Genomic DNA, 23,698 nt, shown 5'->3' with positions numbered 1-23,698 from the left:
TATGCTTGAGAAGTGAGGGCAAGGCCTGAGGTGTGGCCATTGGGCTCAGCTTTGGGAGTAGTTTTCTTTTTTAAAAATATTCTTTCAAGTTTTGTTTTTTAGTTTTAATCTTGGTAAAATACACATAACGAAATTTCCCATTTTAATCATTTTTAAGTGTACGGTTCTATAGTGTTAACTACGTTCACATCGTTTTGCAGCCATTATCACCGTCCATCTCCAGGACTCTTCATCCTCGTACTCGTTAAGCAACCTTGCCCACTCCCCCACCCCACCCCCTGGTAGCTAGCTACCCTTCTGCTTCCTCTCTCCCTGAATTTGACTACTCGAAGAAACTTGGATAAATGGAACCAAACTGTATTTTATCTTTTTGTTGTTTTATTTCACTTAGCATGATGTCCCCGAGGTTCATTCGCACTGTAGCATGTGCCAGAATTTCCTTTCTCTTTAAGGCTGCGTAACATCCCATTATGTAGACATGCCACACTGCGTCTGTCCATTTATCTGTCAGTGGGCCCTTGCCTTGCTTCCACCTTCTGGCCAGTATGAATAATGCTGCTGTGAACATGAGTGTACCAGTATCTGATCGAGTCCCTGCTTTCAATTCTTTTGGGTCTATACCCAGAAGCGGGGTTGCTGGATCATATGGAAATTCTGTGTTTAAATTTTCGAGGAACCACGATACTGTTTTCCATAGCTACTCTACCGCTTTACATTCCCACCAAAAGGGCACACGCATTCCTGTTTCTCCATATCCTCACCCACAATAGTTAGCCGTGGGAGTAGTTTAAGGAGGTAAGCAGTTTCGGTGTGGGTGATGCCAGAGAGCAGAGGGCTGCAGGTACCTGGGAGTTAATCTGGAGCTGCCGAGTGGAGAGAAACCTCTTAAGTAATTTAACTGTGAAGAGACAAGGAGAAGGGACTGTACTTGGGTGACCTTAGAGTTAAGGAGAGGGTTCCAAGACAGAGAAATTGAGCCTATTTAAACGCCGTTAGGAAGAAAACAGGGAAGAGGAAACCGAGTGGGGAAGAGGAAGCTGAGTAGGGATGCGTCTCAGAGTGCTGTGCTATGAAAATTTTATACATTTGACAAGGGAAAAGTCAGGAATTATGAGAATGCTTTATTTGATCAGTCAACTCCTGAATGGGTTTCCTTGGAATTTAATGCAGTGTTGAATTTGGCCAGAAGGTGGCAGGTTTTTAAAAGTCTGTGTTTTTAAGACAGTTTGATAAACTTGGAAATTTCAAGTAAACCCTAGGCACCATTATTTTAGTAACTAAGGGATAATTTGCACCATTTTCACATTTCATTTTCTAAAGCAGAAAAAAGAAATAAACATTTCACATACAGTTGTTTGGGACACTAGATGCAAAGCATGTGAAACTAAAGCTAAAGACATAAAATTTCAGTGCCTTTTTGTGTGTGTGTGGCTAGGTTTTACCCCATTCAAAGAAGGAATATAGTACATGAATCTTTTCTGTTTGTTTGGTTTTTTAAATTAGGAAGAACTGAACGATGCCGTGGGATTCTCTAGAGTCATTCACGCCATTGCTAATTCAGTAAGTGAACCAGACCTTTTCTTTTTAAACTAGATTCCCAAACATGACATTTAAGGTGACATGACTAGTTATCACTGCAAATGAATTATTTTGTCACCTACAGAATGCTTACTTGATATGGAGGAAGAAGTTAGAATTTCATAGACTGTTGTTACAGTGCTCTTGATGCGACATCATAATCGCTGAATTATGTCCGGCCTCATCCTGTATTTCCCTGCCTCGGCTCTGGAGTCAATGACTTCTCCAAGGAGCCCTGGTTTCTTTCATTGGGGAATAGTGTTTAGAAACCCAGACCAGTCACTGGGTCACTGCTGTGGCGTTACTACTTCTAGGCGCCCTCACTGGGCAGAGCTAAAATACACATATGTAGGACCGTGCATATGTATACACAGTGACATTTCTGTCACATACATGCATGCATACATACATACGTATATACATACATACGTATATTCACACGTATAGCTATAAAACAGTGCCTTTGTACTGATACCTCAGAATCTAATTCACATGGTTTGCCTTTAGCCTGCTCTCTTCTTTGTAACTTTTTCTCCAACAGTGGGAAATCCCGTTCTTATCTGCATTATATGTGTTTGTTTAGATCCGGTAGACACGTAAGAAGTTTCGGGATTACTACCCATACCCATTCACTGGCTGGACTGTAGCGTTCATGGCCAGGCCTGATGATATCTAGTCAAGAGGCTGTTTTCATAGTTAGTTCTTCTCTTCCCAGCCTCCTTTAGCATCATTGTGGGATTGATTTATTTTACAGTTAGGTTCATCTGTTAGTGTTTGTGTTCCATTTTGGGTTTCTCCAACATTTTTTCTATAGTTTCAGTCAGTACTTGGGATTTTAACATTGTGTAGGTATTCGGAATGTACACACACACTGAGCAAAATGATAGCTTGTCTGTTGGATTTGGGAGCTTCTCTGTAGAGTGATTTATTTCAAAGAATTATGTTTAGTCCTGCGACTCAAGCAAGGAATGTTACTCTGAAGGTCCACTGGGACTTAGTAAAAACCTCCATCGTGGTGACCTGGTGCTTTATGTTAGAAATGGTGTCACCTGGCTAGCTAAATTTAAGTTGATGTTCCCTTTGGGTAGCTTAATTTTTATCAAAATGGAGCAAATTAATTGCACACATCTTTTACTTCAATTGGTTGAAAAGCAATAATTTAATAAAAAATAATATTTAAGAACATGTCATATGAATTTTGATATAGATAATAAAGGAAATGAAAAGTAATTCTGTTTAATATAATTAGAAAGTCATTTTTGTTTTTTAGCATTGTTATGAATGTATCTTTTAAAAATAAATAAGTTGTTTTAAAGAATGCAGTCCTTTGCCAAGGTGCTAAATAGCCTTCCGGGAGAAGGATGCATCTCAGAAAATGTACAGTCGCTACATAATTATCATATTGATAGTGAAATCAAAACAGATACTAGCAGGAGTCAAACGCTCTCACTTTCTGACCTGGATGTGGTAACTTCTGCTATAGATGTATTGGAAGAGTAGCTGTCCTGTGTTGTCCTAGATCTAATTACCGTTTGGATTCAAGCCACCCTAGAGGATTCCTTCTATGAAAGTGTGGCATTCAAAAGTCATGGGTTTTCAACTGATCTTGGTCAGTAGTTGGGAGATGGAAGACCTAGAGATGAAGGACGCAGTCACATAACTAGAGATGAAGGACGCAGTCACATATTTGAAGTCTGAAATCTATTCAGCTGAAGTTCCTCCTACTGATGTTAATATTCAAAGCACACGTCAAAGTAAAAATCGGCCTTTTCCTATTAGGAGACATAAATTTGTAAAAATAACTTTAATAAAGATTGCAATTGGTCTGTCAAAAAAAAAAAAGAAAGAAAGAAAAGAAAAAAAAAAAAAAGAACACAGTCCTGGACGGGTATTTGGAGTTGGTTCACAAATTATTTGGCCGTCCAAGGGACTTGGTGTTTTCAGATTTTACCTTTTAACTTGAGCTCTTTCATTAAAATTTTACTGCTTCCGATTCTTGTAGGTGGAAAAGTTAATAAAAATCAAAGTGAAAGATCAGTGAAATCAAAAGCATTTGGAGCTTTTATTTTGCATTCTAGATTTAACACCCCCCAAATTGAAGAGAAATGAAGCCAGCCCTAATTTGCATATACTTATATATATATATATTTTTTTAATGTGGAAAAATAAATTTAGTACAGAGTCATCATGGAATCGGAGCCATCCATTGCACATCAGGCCCTGCTATACTTTTTGTACCCGGAAGTCTTTTTTTCTAACCTTGACTTTCTATAGGGGAAACTTGTTATTGGACACAACATGCTCTTGGATGTCATGCACACGGTCCACCAGTTCTACTGCCCCCTGCCTGCGGTAAGTGCCTTGTCACTTAAGGGATCCTCGGTCATCTGCCAGCGCAAGACAAAACATTTATTTTATCTTAATGCCAGCGGTTTGCTCAGTTAGCGTTTGGCAGGGCTTCCTTGGCCACAGGCGTGCTTGTCTAGTTTGGTGCTGCCAGTGTGAGATGTAGCAGGGACTTGAAGGTGAGTGGTGCTTTAGGTCAACCGCGCTGGACCAGGCCCTACATGAGTTTCAAAAGGAGCCCCTCCGCTTTTGAGGGGGCATGGAGGACCCACAACTGCTCGTTCCGCTGAGATCAAACCCAAGACCTCTGTGTGAAGTAGACATGCTAACCGCTCCAGTGTGGAACCACAGGAGTTCTGGATTGCCTTATGCTAAGCTGCTTCCCTTGGATTCTCCGTTGCCCTTCTTGTATTTTCATTCTTGGAGCCAAGTCATCTCAGTGCATCAAACCATGAGCTTCTTTGGCTCCTCAGGAAAACACCTTCTCTTCCGTTTCTTCCTCCCTGCTCCCTGATTGCACCTGGCCTCATCTCACTTGTCCTCCCCTGTCCTCTATTTTCTCTCTGAATTTTCTGTTCTGTAACGATCTCACCCACTTTCAGAACTTCAGCGGAAGGTACCTACATTGCTATCTGCAGCTGTGATTTCTCCCCAGATCTGGGCACATCGCTCATGCGGGACTCCACACGTCTCCACCTGGATAGGCTTCAGACTAAGTGATGTTTAAAATGTATGTGTTTCAAACCAGATGCGTACCTTACACTACCTTTCCTTTGTTCTTCCTGTCTCCAAACCAGTTCTTTCTCCCGATTCCTTTACTATACATAATACCCAGTCACCAATACTATTTTTAACATGGGGTCGACTCTTCTTCTGTCCCCCAGATCTGCTAAGTGACAAAACCTGGCACTTTTGTCTCCATGCTGTCTCTCCTGTCCGGATTCTTTTCATTTTAATTGCAAATAGCATCATTTTTCATGTGGAGTCTACCAAACTCGAGGCAAGATTCCGTGCCTTACTTTACCCTTCAGCCCATCTTTTAAACCATAGGTTGGCAAACTTTATCTATAAAGGGCCAAATAGTAAAGTAAATATTGTGGATTTTCCAGGCTGGTACAGCCTTTGTCTTAACTCTCAATACTGCTACTGTAGCCTGAGGACTATCATAGAATGCATAAACAAACGGCGTGGCTTTGTTCCAATAAAACTTTATTTAAAAAGTAGGCTGTGGGCTAGATGTAGCCTGCAGTTCATAGTTTCTCAACCCCTGCTTTAAATTGTCACCAGATTAATCTTTAATGTTTCTGGATTGAGAGATACCTACTTTGGAGTTCAGGCTCATTTATACGTCCTCAAAGCCTTGGTTACTTAACATTTCTTAGGAGCCATCAGCATCTTGATCACTTTCCTTTGTAGAAGTCCAACATGGCCCAGCCATGAACACCGTGGCTTGATCGCTCCCTTTGTCTTATTTCTGCAACCTGAAGGTTGTCATTGCTTTTCATGACAACTGTTACCGCCTGGGACTCAAAAGGCTTCATGCTTATGAACCTCAAGACAAACATGATGCGTATGAAATGTTGCATTGTTGTAAAGCTAGAGAGCTAATGTTTATTTCAGGTTAACTGCTTTTTACTGGTCAAACAGACCAACGTAGCAGCTTCCCTCATGACTTTTTGACCTTTGAAGCAATGGAATTATCAGTAAGGAAAGAGGAAACCATATTTAATGCTATGTTTATAGGTGTCTTGGATACTGAGCAGAGCCTGGCACATAGGAGATATTAAAGATTGACTTAACAAACGAGTGTCTCCCACTGTGCCAGTTTTATAATCTTCTGGTATATGGCTCTGTTCACATCACTGACCCTGCTCCAAATTCTGAATTAATCACACATTCTTTGCTTTTCTATACAGTTGATTCCCTTTAGCCTGACGTATCATTCTTTCTGTGGTCTGTCCCAGCCTTCTCGTGTAGTCTGGCCACTCCTTTACTCTCCTTATTCCCATCCGGACCTGCTCATTTGTTCCTGAGAAGTACTTTGTGTTTTTGCTATATTATTTCCTCCAACTTGAATTTTCTCTAGCTTTTCTCAATGCTTGCTGTATACACCTTTACCTGTCTTCCCAAGGTCTAGCTTAGGCCTTTTCCAGGAAGTTTTCCCTGCCAGCTGCCTTGCCAAGAGGAGATCTTTCCTTTCTCTGAACTCCCACAGAACTGCGTACCTGTTATGGCGCATAAATTTTATCTATACAGCTTGCCCCCCTTCTCCTAGGTTATCAGACAAAGAATGTAACCTTGTTACTGCCTGCATCTAAATGCCTAGCAGAGCATTTTGTACATAAGCACTTAATAAATGTTACCTTGAATGAAACTAGTTTTAAATCAGATTCTAGTAGAAAGAGCACGTGAGATTTGTTGTAGAGTAGATGTGGGTTAGGGTAAGTGGTTTCATCCTTTATTACTAAGATAACCTGAGGAAGTTAATTCTTTATATTCTGTCATTGTCAGAGGAAGAAAATGGTTTCCTTCCATCTACCTTTGAAAGAAGCAATGAGAATAAATGATAAAAGCTATTTAAAATGGTAGAACTTTTACATACACTGGTATAGTACCAAAATTTACATTTAAAAGTTTACTAAAGAACCCATATTTTGGAGCTGCCTTTTAGGGGAGAATCTCTTCTTAAGAATCTTCATGGTACTTCCTCATGATCTTTTAGGAGGCACTGGGCTAGAACTTCGCTGTTGCCGGCCCTCCAAGTAGCCATAATTCTAATCTTTTCTTGCTTGTCAAGCTTTGTAATGGTATTGAGAGTTTGCAAACAATCCTCACTGCGTTTTTGTTTGGGTTAGCATTGAGGCTACTTGCTCCTGTATTGTCCATTAATTTAACAACAGCCTTTGAAAAGCCAGTAAATATTGCAAACTAGCTAAATACCATCTGTATTTACAGACTCGAAAGGCTAATTAGAAATGGCAGTTTCCTGTGAAGCATGAATAACGGCCGAAGAGAAGTGTAGTCACAAAGGGTCAGGAGTATGACTGTCAGTCTAGCGTGGCAATTATGTATGTAAATGAGTTAATTCAGAATTAGAGGACTCTGATTTCAGCTTCAGACTTCCTGATCAAAATAAACTTGGAAAATGAATTGTCTAATTTAGGCACTTGCTCTCGGTGCCCCTTAAGCAATTTTCTGACTAAAGCAGGAATTGAATATTGAAAGTGTGTGTTTTAGTGGCCACTTTAACATTTCAAAGATGTTTCCAGTAAAGGTGTAACATCATTCACAGGGTGTCCATTTCCCGTATGAACCATTTTATGTAAATAACGTTGCCGGTCCCACTATAATGTTGAATTTGTGTAACAGAGCCATTATTGAAGGTTTTCTACATTATAATAGAAACCTTTTCTTCTTCCTCTATATCTGTTTTCATTATGTTATGCAACGGTTTTATATCAATCAGGTCAGAGGAAATTGTGAAGATTTTTAAATAAGTTATTATTAACTAGAAATGGGTCTTGCAGTTTAGCTTGAGGGGCCTGTGTGAGGAATCACAATTAGTTTCAGAAGAGACCTGTGGAACTAGAAATATTATGTATATTTTTACTACTGCATGTGTTAATTGTAACAAGCCATCTCTTGTCTTTTAGGACTTAAATGAATTTAAGGAGATGACAACGTGTGTTTTCCCTAGGTAAGCTTTCTTTGAGGATTTGTCTTTATTTAAAACACTCATCATGGCATTCATAATGCAGGTGTATAGTAATTGATTAAAACTATTAGATTGTGATTATAATCCAATTCACGAGAAATGGTTTAATAGACCCGAGGTTGTAATGTTTTACTTTTATAATTGATGATTGGTTTTGTTATTCTATGAAAAATCAAAATCGTACTAAGACTAAAAATAGACGGAAGCTCCTTTTTTCTCATCCCATGTCTTGCTGCCAGAAGAACTGAAGTTTTCCTGAGCCAGCACTTGTCTTTCCTCTATGTCGGATGGGTCTTGTCACAGCGAAGTGTCCCGTTGAGAGTATCCAGTTCAATATTGGATGCAGTCGAATATATATTTGGATGTAGTTGATACATATTTGGATATAGTTGAATATATCCAGTTGAGTGTTCTGTAGTCAGTCAAGAACTGTCTGGCTAGAGATTTTCCCCTCAGCTTTGAGTCAGAGCTTCTACCCATTAGTGTCTTCCGGAGTTAATATCGCCGGTTAGTCTGATAGATCACATGTCGATCATGTGGAGCCCAAGTGCAGAGCAAGCCTCTGCATTGGAGGACCTGTCTGAAGAGGGACAGGTGTGCCAGCGGGGCCGTTGCTTTTTCAGCAGCCTTTTATCTAGTCTTTACATTTATGGGGAGAGAAACAGTTTTCATATTAGTCTCTCTCTCTCTCTCTCTCTCTCTTTAATATTGCAGTCTCTGAAACAGAATAATAAGAAATAACAACAATAGCATGAAATTACCAAATGCAGATTTCAACCCTCCGAGAATTTATGTCGTACCAGCCTCGTGGTGGTAGATGGTGATGGCTTGGCAGAGTTGGACCTGCAGTGGGTTTTGAGCTGTGTAAAAACATATGAGGATATTTGACTTGACCTTGAGATTGGTGTAGCCCACGGCATCTCAGGGGACGAGCTCCGAGTACGACAAAGTCCCTGACTGAGGGGGCCAAGTGTCCAGGGATGCAGAGCTAGGCTCACGGTGGTTAATGTGCTTAGTTCCCCTGTCCACTTTTAAGACAGTAGGCTGTTCATTTGAGTAAAAGACATTTTGAACACTGATATACATTTTGTTCACCATATTAAAAATTATTTTGTTTTTAGACTCTTGGATACTAAATTGATGGCCAGCACACAACCTTTTAAGGTATTTAAAAAAATTTGACTATCATTGATACGCTATATTTGAAATTTCCTGAATTGCTACTAAGAGCTCTGGCTCTTGGTCTATTTAAATGTCATTTTTCATATACATCTACCTCTTTTCCCACAAAAAAAAAAAGAAAAGAATGAAAAAAAAATTGGAAAAAAAAATAGAAATAAATATATTAAAATGTGAATAGCGGTTATCTTTGGGTGGTGGAATTTCCCCCCCTTTTATTCTTTTTGAATGTAAGTTTTTAGCATTAAAATACATCATGTACTTTTGAATAGGTCGCACATGCACAGATTTCCTTCCTTTATGTATTTCGGGTGTGTCGTATAATCAAGGAAATTCAGGTGAAGGTCTCATTTACACCTTTGTGAAGTGACTGTGCAGCTGAGTGAAACCAGTGTCAGTCCAGTGTAAGGAAAGTGCAGCTTTGCGACCCCAGGTCTGTAGCTATGTGACACACGCATGAAAAATCTTCTTTCATAATGACTAAACTTTCCATGTGGTGGAATTAAACTTGCTGCTTCTCTTTCACGTTGGCAGACGATGCTTCCTGCATTTCTTTTAAAGAACACAAGGGGGCGGTATTGGATGCGCTCCTCTTTTTTCTTTTTTTTTTTTTTTTGGGTCGCGGCGTTCAGCGAATCTCTCTGATGTGCGTTGTTGCACTGAGACGATGAAGGCTCACAGTTCTTTGCTTACCGGTTTGCAGGATCTCATTAACAACACATCCCTTGCAGAATTGGAAAAGCGGTTAAAAGAGACACCTTTCACCCCTCCTAAAGTTGGTAAGAACACAGAATCTAAAATGACAACCTTCAGACTCTTTGGGATGATTGTGTATTGATGTAAACTGTAGAAGGTGAAACCGTTCTAGAAACCAGATTGCACATTTATAGATTTTGACTAAATTAACTTGCTTACACCCTGTGCTGAATTCTGTTTTCTGAATAAAAATGGTCTTCTAATCTTACATTAGTTTTATGTTCATAGAATTGGGTAGCCTGTTTGTTGAGAAATTTGGCAAGTAAGGCTTCAGGGCTTTTATTTCCTAATGCTTGGAATTCTCCCAAAATTTGATGCGTCCTTTTCTGTGGTGGCATTGTTTAAGCAGAAACAAAGAGTTGGTGATTAATTGCCGGGGCTAGAATGAAAATATACTTTTTGTCTCAGAGAAACCCAAGAACCGGGTTTACAGATGAGAAACGAGACTTGTCTCCACCCCTGCCTCCTCCAGAGGTGTCTTAGCAGTGGGGTGGCAGCAGCGAGGGAAACCAGAAGCAGGGAGGAATGTTTCTCTGGGCGGAGATGTTTTGCCATATCCGGCCACCTCTACTGCCCAGGTATTTGGTGAAACTTCCAGGTGTGACTTCCTGTTTGTCTCATTGTGCTGCTGATACTACTATAATTAGCCTTTCATGAGTTATAGTCTGCAAACTTCCGAAGACATGGATAATAGGACCAAAGATTCAGAAATCGACACCATAAGGTATTAAAGTAGCCAAGAGTAGTAATTTGCCTCCTTTTCTGGGTAATAATCCAAAAAAGGAATTAAGAAAAAGCATTGGGGAAAAGAAACCTGATCTTTTCTATAGCAATATAATGGAAATAATTGATTTTGAAATCTGTGTTTCAGCCAGTAGTAGAGGCTATTCGTTGACTGTCATGTTAAAAGATTATTTTTAAAGCTTATTAAAGTCTAGTATTTAATACTTATGGAGGTTAAAGAATTTTTGTTTAAAGAGCATTGTATTGATATAAAAACAGTTATAGCTTCTCATTGTTAATTTCCCTTCACGCTTTTGATTCTGTTATTACCTTTTTGATATTCATTTCCAGAATGGTTCTGGGAAATAATTATTTACGAGTTACCCTATTATCCTATTATTTTATCCTTTGTATTATCCAACTTTTATCCTATTAGTTCTATATAATATCCTGGTGTCTGGTAGGGGATTTTCTCTAGCAGGTGACTCTTCTCAGATGTTATCCTCTCAGTATCTGTGTGCATCATGTGACAAAAGAATCATGATACAAAGTGATCGCTCCTGTAAAGTGGCCCCATGTTCCAAGGGCCGCATTACAGCCAGTTCTGGTCTGTGTTTGGAGTTGGTTGTATTTACATCTGTAAGCCTGGCCGCATAGTAGAGGACACTGTTGGACTGAGCTACCAATATTGATTGGAGTCTTTTGGTTTGGGGAGGGTTACCTGGGGTATTATTGATAGATAATAGTTGCTGAGTGTTTACCTTGTGCTAAGCACTGTGCAGGAGCCTTGCTTGTATTAGCTTATCTGATCCTCAGAAAAACATCACACGAAAAAATGAGAGAAGTATGATTATTATCTTTATTCTTCCAAAATAGAGGCCCAGAGGTGAAATAACCTGCTCAAGATGACAAATGAGTGGTGAGCAAAGGTTCAAATGCAGACGGTGGCACTCCAGGGTCCAGGCTATGAGTCATTGCTCTGCAGTTCCTCTGTGTCCCCACATTGCAGTATCCATAAGGGAAGACTCCCCTTTTTGTGACCTTAGAAAGCCATTAGTAAAGGAATCATTGTCCTAGGTGAGTTGTGCATGACCATAAGTAGCACCAGTGTGCCATGGGGAGGCCTGCGGCCGAGTCTTTGTGAATAACTGAGGCATCGCTCTGGTCTAGGCCAAAGCTCCCTTTTTCAGTGACTCTGGTACCTCGTGTTGTATGGGCTTAGGTGGAGAGACTGAGAAATAGATAGCTTTTTAAATGCAAATTTATCTAGGATATTTCTGCAGCACAAACTAATGCAATTTGTTTTCGATAAGGCAACATGCTTACTAGTCTTCATGATTTGTGATGTCTTTGGGAAAACTGTTTTATTTTTTCTCTTTAGAAAGCGCAGAAGATTTTCCAAGTTATGACACGGCTTCCGAACAGCTCCACGAGGCAGGCTATGATGCTTACATCACAGGACTGTGTTTTATCTCCATGGCAAACTACCTAGGTACTCGCTGTACACGTTTCTGTCAAACGCACGGTGGTCTGGAGGGGATGTCACCTGTCTACCATTTCCCTGGGATCCACTCACCCAGTTAGACGTGGGAAGCATCAGGAGTCGCAGGAGACTGGGGTGGGGTGATAGAGCGTGCACTGGAGGAACCATGGACTCGTACCTGGGATGTGGAACTCGGCCCATGTGAGCTTCACCCGTGCCGACCCATACTGTGATTTAAATGTATTTTTGCCTGAACTTTCAGGCTTTGTCTACTTGACTGTCTATAATACTCTCGATTCTTTTCTCCATTAGGTTCTTTTCTTAGTCCTCCAAAAATTCATGTGTCTGCCAGATCAAAACTCATCGAACCTTTTTTTAACAAGTAAGTAATCAGTGGGTCCCAGGGCCCATGTTCTCTCACTGTGGACTAGCCTGGTATCTGGGATGTCAATCAGGGAGGATGGGGAGGTGTAGTGTATTTTTAGATGAAATTTTTCACATCTCTGGTAACTCATGCTTTTTGAATGTAGAAATTAACCATTTGGGAAATAACTTATTAAATATGTTGGTTAAAAAGAAATAAAAGAAAGCACTGCCAAAGATAGTACATCTTTTCTAAGACAAAAAACTGGTGTTTGTGGCGTTTAAATTACCTGTAAGGGAGGCTGTGCGTGTGTTTGAAGCTGCGATTGTCATTGCGTCATGAGCCCTCAGTGGCTTCAGTGAAGCAGAAGCTTGCTCATGTACCTTCATGATTTAGCGAGAAGTCTGAGTTCAGAGCATTTTCAAAGAACCTCAAGATTATTACTTCAAAGTATGATTTGTGCTTTCTTGGCACCATTGAGACTATTAAAGTTATGGATGTCCTGAAGCGGGCCGCAGTTTGGCTCTGTGCCAGAGGCCTAAACCTTCATCTCTACTCCAGCTCTTAGCGGGGTTGGCGCTAGGAGGTTCTGGGCTCGCCAGACAGAACAAGGCGGCTCACAGCGATCACCATCACTGAGAGAAAGAGTATTTTGGTGTTGGGTCGGTTACATCATTTCCTTACATTCCGTGCAGCACTTTGCAATCCTATCAGTGCTTTACCCGGTAAGAATACTGTCTCCTTAGGATGTCTGTGTAAATACTGGTATCACATGCTTATACTTGGGTGACATGCTGCAGAGACAGATGTTAATTCCAAACATCTGGCTTGGAACAGGTTCAGAATTTGTGTATTCTGAGTGAGGGGATTTTATCATACTGTGGCTTCTTATTTTTTTAATCTTCGTTCTTTTCTGTGAAAGTTCAGAAGTAACTGTGTTTGACTTTCCAAATGTCTTTCAAAGTGGACTGGGTAACAGTGTGATGTATGTTAGAAATCGCATTGAGTTTTTCTGTATGGGAAATTAATTCTGCTAATGGTTGAGTCCTTGCTGTCTATCCAGTTCCTTATGGGTAAAACAGGATTTTTCTCAGCTCTTAATTCTTATTTCAGGGCAATTTATGTCATAGACCATGGAACCTACAGGTGATGCTAAATATTGTTTGGATCATGGTCGTTCCTTACATTTTTACATGCATAATGTTCATTATTCAACGATTTTTTTTTAACTGAGAGATATGTGCTTATTTATAAATATTGAAAACAACAGTCCTATTCTCCATGAAATCAACTCCTTATAAAATCATAGGATAAATACAAACTGGGTTAGATATAAGCAGTACCTGGTTGATCAGTAATCTCTGTGACCAACATAAAAGAGCACCTAAAATAAGCTTTGATTAAAGAACTTAAGTAAGACCGTATATTCCTAGATCAATTTAATATTGCTAATGTGCAAGACCATTACTCAGAAGAACTGGACAATAAACACATAGCTTCATTTTGAATTGGGATGTGTCCATTCAGATTTTTTTGTCGAAACCTAGATACATACCAAAAATAGTTGAGGTTCAGGAATCCTCCTGTGATATTGTATTGAAAATTTCTACCTAATTTGATTTTTTTTTTGCTCTCTTTTTTCCTATCTATAAAGGAAGAATATTTTCTTCATCTTTGAAGATTAAAAAAAAAAAATCCAGCAGGATTCGAAATGCAACATAAGAACTGTTTTTATTATTCTGTATTGGAATGGCTTAGTCAAGGACAGTCATCCATTCTTAATTCATTTAGAAAGTAGGAAAAGCATTTGCTTCTTTTGACATCTTTCTGTGTTAATACCGCCCTCATTCTTTCTTACATGCAAGTTTGATTTATAACATTAAACCTTGATTTTGTCATTTTTTCCAAGATTATCCGTGTAGAAAAACATCCAACAATTACCATAAACATTTTCTCAATAGTTGATTTTAGAAAAATCTGTTAGTTTTTCTGTGGGTTTATTTATGTTGGCACCAGGCTTTTCTCAGTGTAAGCTTAACCAAATATGCATAGTCCTAACATAAATTTTGAAGGTCATCAAACAACCCACATACGCAAATAATATTTTGTTCTCCTGTCACCAGATTTATGTTTAAAAAGTAAACCTGGAGGAGAGATAAGCTCAACCTATTTCTGCTTTCTTCTAAATTAGCACTTTTCTGTATTAGGTACCTTTTCGGGAAGCTTTCTAGAGTCAACTGTTGAAAAGGCCCAAGACAGCCAGTGTTCGGAGACCGAGTGTAATATAAAGTGTGTTCTGAGCCATATTTGTTTACAGGAATGTCCCACGAGGATTTTGCACGGTGCCCTTTTGTCACCTCCCGTATTTCTCCTTCCTTTGCTGGAATCAGAATGAAAGTCTTAAGAGAGCTCGGATCAGACCACTGCTAATGACAGGCTGTCAGGAAGTGATTTACCTTCTTTTAAAACCTCAGTTAGTTGTAATCAATGCATGGAAAACCAGGCTGAGAGAAGATCCTTTGGTCAAATCCTTTGAGGCTGGGAAGAACTAAAAATACTCTCTGCTTTTACTTTTTGTTGCATCACAAAAAGCACAAAATGTTTTATTAACAGCCATCTGTTTCTGCAACACACCTTGAACTCTCTTGTAGATGACCTTTTCTGAAGATTTCTTGGGAAGATTATTTTCTATTTACCTCAGTTCTTAGACAGAAGGAAACAACTGACTCTTTCATTTTGGCTCTTCTCTGTAGTAGAATTAAAAAGAAGAAGTTGCCTATAGTTTACTGTACACACAGGATGGCCGCCTCATTTTCCACACAAGTGTTCTGAATCTGAACAAGATACTTCTAGAAATCTCTTATTTTACTGGGACAATCCTGGTGCCTGTTCTTTCTAAGCTGCAGATGAGGAGAGAAGCTGTTAGGAGTGATACACTCTTCTACTGACTGTATCCTCCTTTGTAAAATGGGGATCACACTTTTCCTCCCACAGAGGTTATAAAGATTGTGTGAGATGGAGAAGGACTTTGATAGTTCTTAGAACTTAGTAGGTCCTCGGGCTATATTGTTTCCCTTTCTTGAAATATAAGAAAATTTCACATGCTAGGAGATTCAGAAACGTCAGTGTGGTAGTGGCATATGTGTTATGTTTGTAGTATCATGATAAGAAAACTTGTTATGTGGATATAAAATTGAAATACGGTGGCCACAAATGTGAAGCGTCTACTTTTGCTTGTATCTGCCTTTTAGTGTTAGCTTGTGAAAAATCAGATGATGTTGAAGTGTGTCAGATTGGTCCACAGTGGAAGGAAGATTGCTTTGATTTGGAGCATTTTCGAAGTTTTGTTACTCAGAAAAACAATTTATGGAAGGTGGTATAGGTGTATATAACAGCCCTGAGCACAGAGAGAAGAGGGACGATCAGGGCTGTACCTTCATCCCCAGGATCCGTGGGGGGTTGGTTCCAGGGCCCCCTTTGGATACCAAAATCCATGGGTGCTCAAGTCCCATAGACAAAATGGTGCAGTATTTTGTATAACATATACACATTCTCCCATATACTTTCATTCTTCTCTAGATTACTTATAATACCTACTGCAGTGTAAGTGCTATTTGATTAGTTGTTATCCTGTCTCGTTTAGGGAGTGATGACCAGAAAAAAAAAAAAGTTCGTACATGTTCCTTACTGAGGTAACCATTGCAGGCCTAAATACGTAGTATACATCAGCAATAACATGACGTTAAATTTATTTTTTCCATCTGTGGTTGGTGGAATCTGCAGATATGGAACCCGTAGATACAGACGGCCAACTGTACCCTCCTTTCTTCCCAGGCTTTTCATTGATAGTAGACAGAGCAACCCTCATTCCCCCCACTTACTAGCTGCTGCCGTTCACACTTAGCTGCGTGGTATGCAAGGTCACATGACAGGTTCCTGGCAGGTTGTCAATAGGCCACGTGTCCCAAAGGGCAGACCGCTTGTCTCAAGAGGGTGGTGCTTGATCCACCTGCAGGGAGGCCCTCGCCACAGCTCCTGTCCCGCCTGTCTGCCCTCGTACAGAGGAGCCAAGGTGCTGAAAGAACAAGAGGCCGAGGCTAATCTGTTCTCATTCCTGCTTTTTGTCCATTTCTAACATCCCAGGTGATGTGTCGAATGTGTCTTTACTGAGATACCGTTCAGGTCAGATATAAATTAGGTTGGTTGTTTTGAGTGTTACGGTAACCTGCCTCCCAGGGTAAGCAAGAGGTAAAACAGTTCGTACTGTTGATAAGACATGGGTGTGTCCAACACTTCAGGTAATTGGTCTCCATTTCCATTTAAATTTCCTTTTACTACAAAAACATAAAACTTTATTTCCATCCTTTCAGTTTCTTAACTAATTATAGTTAATGTCCATATTAACTATATTTTACAAAATAAATGAGCAAATGGATGTGTGTGTTTTATTTTTTGCAATTTTATTTTTATTATTTTATCATTTTTATTTTATTTTTTAAATTTTTATTCCCCCCCACCCCCATTTAAAATTTAAAAACCATTTGGCTAATTTATCCAGGAGAATTGCTTTACTCCAGGCTGCCACGTAGTGTAGAGCAGTTGTGGTCTCCGGGTCGGTTCCGTAGGTTCGAATCCCAGCCCCACTCCTACCTGTACATCCTCGGGCAGGTCCCCTACACGCGCTGCACCTTGGCTTCTGCATCTGTGATTGAGATTATTAGTGCCCATTTGCATGGTTGTCCTGAGGGTGAAATGGGAGAGTAGGTAAAGTGCACAGTGCCCAACACACCATGGGCCTCGGTTCGTCACTGCTGCCACGGCTGTGGGGACATTTACACTTTGAAGCTCTGCTTCTCCGACCAGACTCTGGGAGCGAATAGAGAGCTTTTTGCTTTCACAGAAGATACCATATAGTCACACCTTTTGTACTGGACATTTCCCGTAAGGGGGGCTTTGGATTCAGTTATGAGCCTCAATCAGAAAAGTCAGGGAAGGAAAATCCTGCTTGTAACTACACGGCGTTTAGTTAGATTTGAATGTGTTATCTTTTCTCGTCTTATTTTTCTTCTTCGAGGCATATGGTTTATTTCTCAGTCTTTGTGCTGTCTAGCATTTTCAGTGGTAGATTTTTTATTGAGAGAAGAGGAAAGAAGTAGCATTTACTAAATGACTGCTGTCAACGCTGTTTCTTCGAAATTTTTTAAACATCTTTATAGGGATGTAAGTTCACGTACCATACAGTTTACTCCTTTAAAGTGAACAATTCAATGGTTTTTGGTATAGGGTGTAGTTTTTTAAAATATGGTAAGATATATGTCACGTATCATTTGCCATTTTAATCATTTTTAAGTGCGCAATTCAGTGGCATTAATTGCGTTCACAGCGTTGTGCAGCCGTCACCACTGTCTACTTCCAGAACTTTTCCTCACTCCAAACAGAGACTGCGTAGCCATCAAGCCATTACCCCGCATGTCCCCCTCCCCCCAGCCCCTGACAATCACGAACCTACGTATTGCTTCAGTGAGATCTGAACCTATTAAAACTATTGATATTTCCAAACACCTGGAGCACCACGCCTGTCAATGTGTATTGCTCTCCTGTGTCTGGATCACTTCGTGGGCACATCGGCCTCGAGGTTCACGGCCGTGAAGTTGTGCAGCTGCCTCCCCAGAGCTTCACTCATAGGCGAGGCGGCCGGGCGGGGTGAGAGCAGAGGCGTCCAGTGGGCCAGCGTGGCTCACGTCGCGCCACTTGGGCCGGGCGCCTGTCTTTTCTGAATCTGGGTTTCTGCATCTGTGCGATGGAGACGACAGTGCCCACCTCGTCAGGGTGCCCTCGGGTTGCCGAGTAGCATTGACAAGGCTGCTTAGCATGGCGTGTGACGGGAACCATCACGGAATGCGGCTGGTGCTGTGGCTTCCACCACAGTGAACTTCCAAGAAAGTACCGTGAGCCTCGTTTGACCCGCTCTCAGGGTCCGTGGCGGGTAAGCAAAGAGGGCTGCGTGTATGTACTTAGCTGAGTGTCCTCGGGTGGCAGTCTCTCTGCGTTGACAGGAGGAAAGAGGCAGAAGTGCATGGCGCCAATAAAATCTTTTTTTATAGAGAAAGCAACTTAGAAGTCCTCTTAAGAAAACGCTCATAACTGTCTTTATGTGTTAATTTAAAAGGTCCTGCTGGTAGGTTGGGATGTGAATCAGAAGAGACTGTCTGCCCTCTGTGTGGGTCTCTCTCGTGTGTGTTGAGCCTTGTGATGGTGGCGAGGCTGTGTCATTTGTGAGGCTACAGAGGAAAGCAGATGGTCCGCTTCCCTTGTCTGACATCAGGAGCAGCTATGCCCCGCCCATCATTTTCTTCAGAAACCCCTGCCGATGCCAGAACCGAGGAGGTCAGGGCAGGCAGGATGGAGACAGATACCAGCAGCGGTGATTGTGGGACCCTTCTCCAATGCGCTTGGCCTTCTCAAGAGCTCGGTAGTTGTTAGCCTTGAATTTTGTCTTAATGGTAAATTAAGTAGAGGAGTAATGTCCTCTAACCCCTACCTTCTACCAAAAACGGACTTCGAACCAGAGATAGGGAGCACAGCTCATCATGCATCCTCAGCTGGTTAAAAGTGGACTATGGTGCTATTGTGGACATTGCTTTTTAATCATAAAAAGCCTAGGGAGTAAGCTTTTTAATAAAAACAGAGTCTATTTTCACTCTCTTCCAGATTGGGCAAACTTTGGAGTCAGGTACCAGGAGAAGTAGAATTGCACCATTATAAACGCTTGGAGCCGCCTCCCACATCCCAGAAGGGTTGAAGTCAATTTCTTCCTAGTGTATAGATGTATTTTATCATAGTACACAAAATGTATTTTATCCTCACATGCCTTAACCGAAGCCCTTTATTTTGTCCTGAGTCACGTTCATTTCATTTTGAGTTCTCCAAATTACTAGGATAGAATCTCCAAGAATTGGCTCGGTTTGAGCACCCTGACAGTTCTTTAGTATGCTGATTTTCATAAAGGTAAACGACAGGTGAGTCTAGGGCACATTCAAATATTCTTAAGCCTTTTGTTTGGTTTCTTAAGACTGGGAGCTAGTGCATGTTTTCACAGCCTTGGGAGGGGTGCTTGCCTTAAGTTATTACCTTATCTGATTTCCATATGCGATCTTGACTGCCAGATTTATCAAGTAAACTTCTTCTGTAGCTTTATCAAAGGCTTCTTTTTAAAGAAACCTTGAAGAGCATCCACCCCGCAAACCTCTGCTTGGCATGCTAGCCCTGTGGGCATACAGGGGCTGTCCATATACTGAGCTATTCTAGCCTTATATTTGCTCTGGTTACTTTATAATACAGTTCCCTCTGGCTTAAAAACTTGTTTGTCATTACGACAACAATTAGTTTATTATAAAAAAAAAGATCAACCTTTGGATATATATTTCAACAGCTTGTCTCCTCTATGGTAGGGTATTATCTTAGTTTTCTGTGACTGCTATACAAGTCACCACAAGGTTGATAGTTTAAAACAACAGAAACGTACTCTTTCACAGTTCCGGAGTCCAGAAGTTTGAAATCAAGTACAGATAGGGCTATGCTCCTTCCAGAGGCTCTGGGGAAGAATCCATTTCTTGCCTCCTCCAGCTTCTGGTGACTGCGGTATTCCTTGGCTTGTGGCCACATCCCTCCAACCTCTGCCTCCATGGTCACATGGCCCCCTCTTCTGTGTTCATGACCTGTCTCCTTCTGCCTTTCTCTTATAAGGATACCTGTGATGTCCTAGCCAAGTGGATGGATAGTCCAATATAATGTCCTCATCTCAGGACCCTTAACTTCATTGCTAGTTACATCTGCTAAGAACCTTTTTCTTAATAAAGCAACAGGCACAGGTTCCAGGGTTGAGAATGTGGACATACCTCTCTGGAGGCCACCATTCAGCCCACTACAGGCAAGTTAGTAGTAAAGTCAGCATTCTTAGGTTTGCCTCTTCTTGCTTCGGCCCTGGCTGTGAGCAAATAGGCAATAGTTATTTCCAAGAATATTTAACATTTAATTAATATGATTCAGGGGTTAGCAGTGCACCCTAAGATATTTAGACTAGCTACTACGTAGCTTCTCCTTTGATCATCTTCAACTCTTCAGAGTTTATCACCCATACTTACTGTAGCCTCTGACAGCAGTAATCAGAGGTAGATAATAATGTCCCAATTTTAAAGCCGAGGCCATCTGCCAAGGGCCCCAGAAATGGCAGGCTCAGGGGTAATAACCCAGGTCTGTCTTTGGCTAAAATGATTTCTTTCTCCACAGCACACAGTCCCTAAAAGAGACAATTCTACAGGTAGTTGCACATTTCTTAAGCAACAATGCTGGTATCTTTGAAAGATTTCTGTTTTTCTCAGCCTGAGCAGTGATTCTAAAGGACGTTGACTTTGACCACTGGATTGTGAGAGACTAGTTTCCTGCGGCATTTTACGATCCATTGTTTCGCTGGCCCTGCAGACGTTGCCTTTGTATAAGTGCGTAATTTAACAGTTTTATTTGATGTGATTTATATGGTTCATTTGATGGAGACTATTCAAATGAGCTGCTGGTTTTCTCTTTTTTTCCTTTTTTTCTCCCTCTTTGTTTCTAGTGTATTCCTGTTTAAGAAAGGACATGAGTTGGCTTCAGGATAAATGTCGTGTAATGCTCTATTTGTCAAAACATCAAGTGACTAGATAGAAAATTGTATGCCCCCCAACCGAGTGAATTTAAAATAACCGATGCCACAGTAACTCCCTTCTAGCCAGTGGCTGCCCTTTGATTTTACACAAGAGCTTTAGTGAGCAAAATAAATGAGCTTATTTTGTGAGAGATGCCTGCATGCTCCCTACCGTAGACGATAAAATTAGTATTTTATAGCACATAAATATGTATAATGATGAGCCCTTGCATACAAGCTTCTTGTGAAGTTCTTTTATTGCTATGCCCTGAAGGAAATACCAAGACCATTTGAAGTATGCTGAAGCTGGCAGTCGTCAAAGGTTCCAGTTTTCCTTTGGAAGGCGTGGGACTTGGGGTGAGCTACAAATTAATTCACTGCTCCAGTTGCGTAGAGATCAGATTTTACTCAGCATTTCTGCATTCCGTCTTTAGTGTTAGGAGAGGAAAACAGTTTTACTTGGAATTATCATTATTATTATTATTATTTTATTTATTTATTTATTTATTTTTTTAGGTAAAAAGCTTTTCAGGAAGAGCAGTTTAGTCTTGAAGGAGCGGATGAACAAATGCAGATTTTTACTCATTGAATGAAATACTGAGTTTCTAGAAGGAAGAATAAAAGAGTTTGGGGGGTTTGAAGTTTCTCCTTTTTTGCTAGAGAAAGAGACCAAAATAAACACTGCCCTTTTTTATTAAGACGTGCCACAACATTAGAAATTCTTCTAGATTATTTATGTATGTGTGTATGTATACAAATCTGACGTTACGTAAGCTAAGTCCCAGTGGTCACACACCTCTGTGTCTCCCTCAACCCTGAGAAGCTCCTGTTTGCTAGTTTTTCTGATGGTGATCAGGTGTGTGTGGGGGCAGTTGTGACCTGAAAGCCCAATGCCAAGGTAGCCCAGGTAGCAGCTCTTCCTGTGCTGCAAACGTGAGAAATTTGTCCTTTTGATCCGTGACAGCGTGGCTCTCTTCATTGTCTGTTGTTCCCATTGCCTCAACAATTCCGTCCACCCAAAGCTCATTCTCAGATAGCAGCCTCATTTCTTGTACCTAGGCTCCACTCATCACAGGAAGCTGTGATTTAATCAGCCCTAGAGCATCACAAAAAGGCGTTTTGGAGAGCTTCGCTTGTATCTATCTGAGCTCTCACTCTACTTTTCTCCACGAGGGGTTGGGTCGTGATTCAGGACTAAAACCCTGACTTGTCCCGCCAGGACTCCTGCTCCCCGTTTCACATGGAGGCTTTGGAAGCAGCTCATGTTAAAAGCCAAATGAGACAGGTACCTCTGCCACACAGCATTGGCAAGCATGCTCCTGCTGGAGCGAAATTAAATATTTTCTTTCATTTTTGAATAGGATCATTGATTTTATACATATATTTGGTAATGCAGAATTTTAAAGAACTTTAATGATCTTTTCAGTTCCTGGAGCTCTGAGCCTCTTGTGCAAAACATTCCCGAATCACTTTCAGGACTTCTTGCATGCCTGCATTTTTGATTATCACTTTTGTCCTTTTTGTTTTGTTGAGCTCAGCTGCATAAAATGGATTAATGCTGGCATTGTTTTGCAATCTTATTTTAGCCACTGAACAACTAGGGAGTGGTTCAGATAAGCTGTAGTCCAAGGCGAGCTGTCCTTGTCATCAAAGGATGATCTTTTATCTTCCCTAGTGCGCTTCCTGAGCAGCCCATGTGTTTGGTGGTTGCCAGAATCTGTGTCTGAATCTTGTTGGTAGGGTCCAAGAATTTTGATAAGGTTCGAGGGTCTGATTCTTTGTAGAAAGTGTTTGCCAGTCTTCGGTGCTGCATCAGCAGCTAAAGTTGAATTTGTGATGCTGGAGGCGTTCATTCGTGGCCACTTCACAGAAACAGGTTGGACTTTTGCCAGCGAGTTGCCGAGAGAGAAGTAATCTTTTTCTACTTTCTTCTTAAAAATGTGGAAAAGTAGCTGCCAGAGCAATAATTTCCCCCGATTTCTCTCTCACAGAGAACCTAGTTGTTTGCCACAGTTAGCTTTTTGTGAGTGCCACACAGCATACGAGCAGCGGAGGTGGGTGGCTCCTTGGAGGTGAGGGTTTTGTACACAGCCTGCGCCGTGTACCTGTTAAGAGGCTGAGCAGCAGAACTTGGAGTATGCTGTGCTTTACCCCTGAATTTTTCCAGACGTGTTTGAGAGCCGAGATAAGCAGCATCGCCAGTCGTATAATTGTATAACATTGGAAAACTGACAAATGTCGAAAGGGTAAAATGTTTTATGGCATCTAGAATGTGAACCTGAGTTACACAGTTTATTAGGATAGAATCCTAGTATAAATTTGGCCATGGTATCAAATGAGAATTTTAATTTCAGTCTTGACAGGGTTAGTGTCAATTCTTTGGATAAAAAGTGCTAAAACAACAGTTCGTCAGAAAGCTTGCAGGAATGTGGCAAGACTCTCGCACAGTCTTGAGCGTCTCTACCCAACTGCAGCTACTTTGAATCTTCACTAAAATAGGAAGAACTTTCCACAGAAGTATTGGTCCGAGTGTCCTTTTTGATATCTGCTAGTGAAAGGCCTTCCAGGAGAGATTGTCCTTTAATGCAATTCACAGTGAAGGGACGTCTTTTCATGTATTTACCGGCATTTCTGTTTGCCCAGTGCATTTCCTCACATGTTAAAGTGAAAACCGTCCAGTCCAGTGATCCATATGTGAAGTGTTTTATCAAATCATGCCAGGGGGTACGCGGAAGCCCATTGACAGCCATTGTGTATGAGGCACGCATACAGTGAAATGTTTTAATTATGCTTCAAAAGGGCAGGGATGTTGCCGGAGCAGTGGCTTGCAAGCAGCCCAGCATGAGGGGCTGGAAGGCCACTGGAGAGTTT

General features: G+C 40.9%; 1 protein-coding gene across 2 annotated transcripts in view; it reads left to right on the top strand.

The window, feature by feature from the left end:
• Window positions 1-23,698, top strand: part of PARN (poly(A)-specific ribonuclease) — a 137,079-nt gene that overhangs the window by 21,837 nt on the left and 91,544 nt on the right. For both annotated transcript variants that reach the window (XM_036226344.1, XM_016129790.2), the window contains 7 exons: window positions 1,504-1,560; window positions 3,853-3,930; window positions 7,578-7,621; window positions 8,761-8,803; window positions 9,522-9,597; window positions 11,679-11,789; window positions 12,093-12,162. In XM_036226344.1, coding sequence (XP_036082237.1) covers window positions 1,504-1,560; window positions 3,853-3,930; window positions 7,578-7,621; window positions 8,761-8,803; window positions 9,522-9,597; window positions 11,679-11,789; window positions 12,093-12,162 — 479 coding nt within the window. The remainder of the gene's footprint in view (window positions 1-1,503; window positions 1,561-3,852; window positions 3,931-7,577; window positions 7,622-8,760; window positions 8,804-9,521; window positions 9,598-11,678; window positions 11,790-12,092; window positions 12,163-23,698) is intronic.

This window comes from Rousettus aegyptiacus, unplaced genomic scaffold (assembly GCF_014176215.1).
Source record: "Rousettus aegyptiacus isolate mRouAeg1 unplaced genomic scaffold, mRouAeg1.p scaffold_m13_p_8, whole genome shotgun sequence".
NCBI lineage: Eukaryota > Metazoa > Chordata > Mammalia > Chiroptera > Pteropodidae > Rousettus > Rousettus aegyptiacus.
Note: the sequence above shows the minus strand (reverse complement) of the source record. Positions and strands in the feature narration are given on the sequence as shown.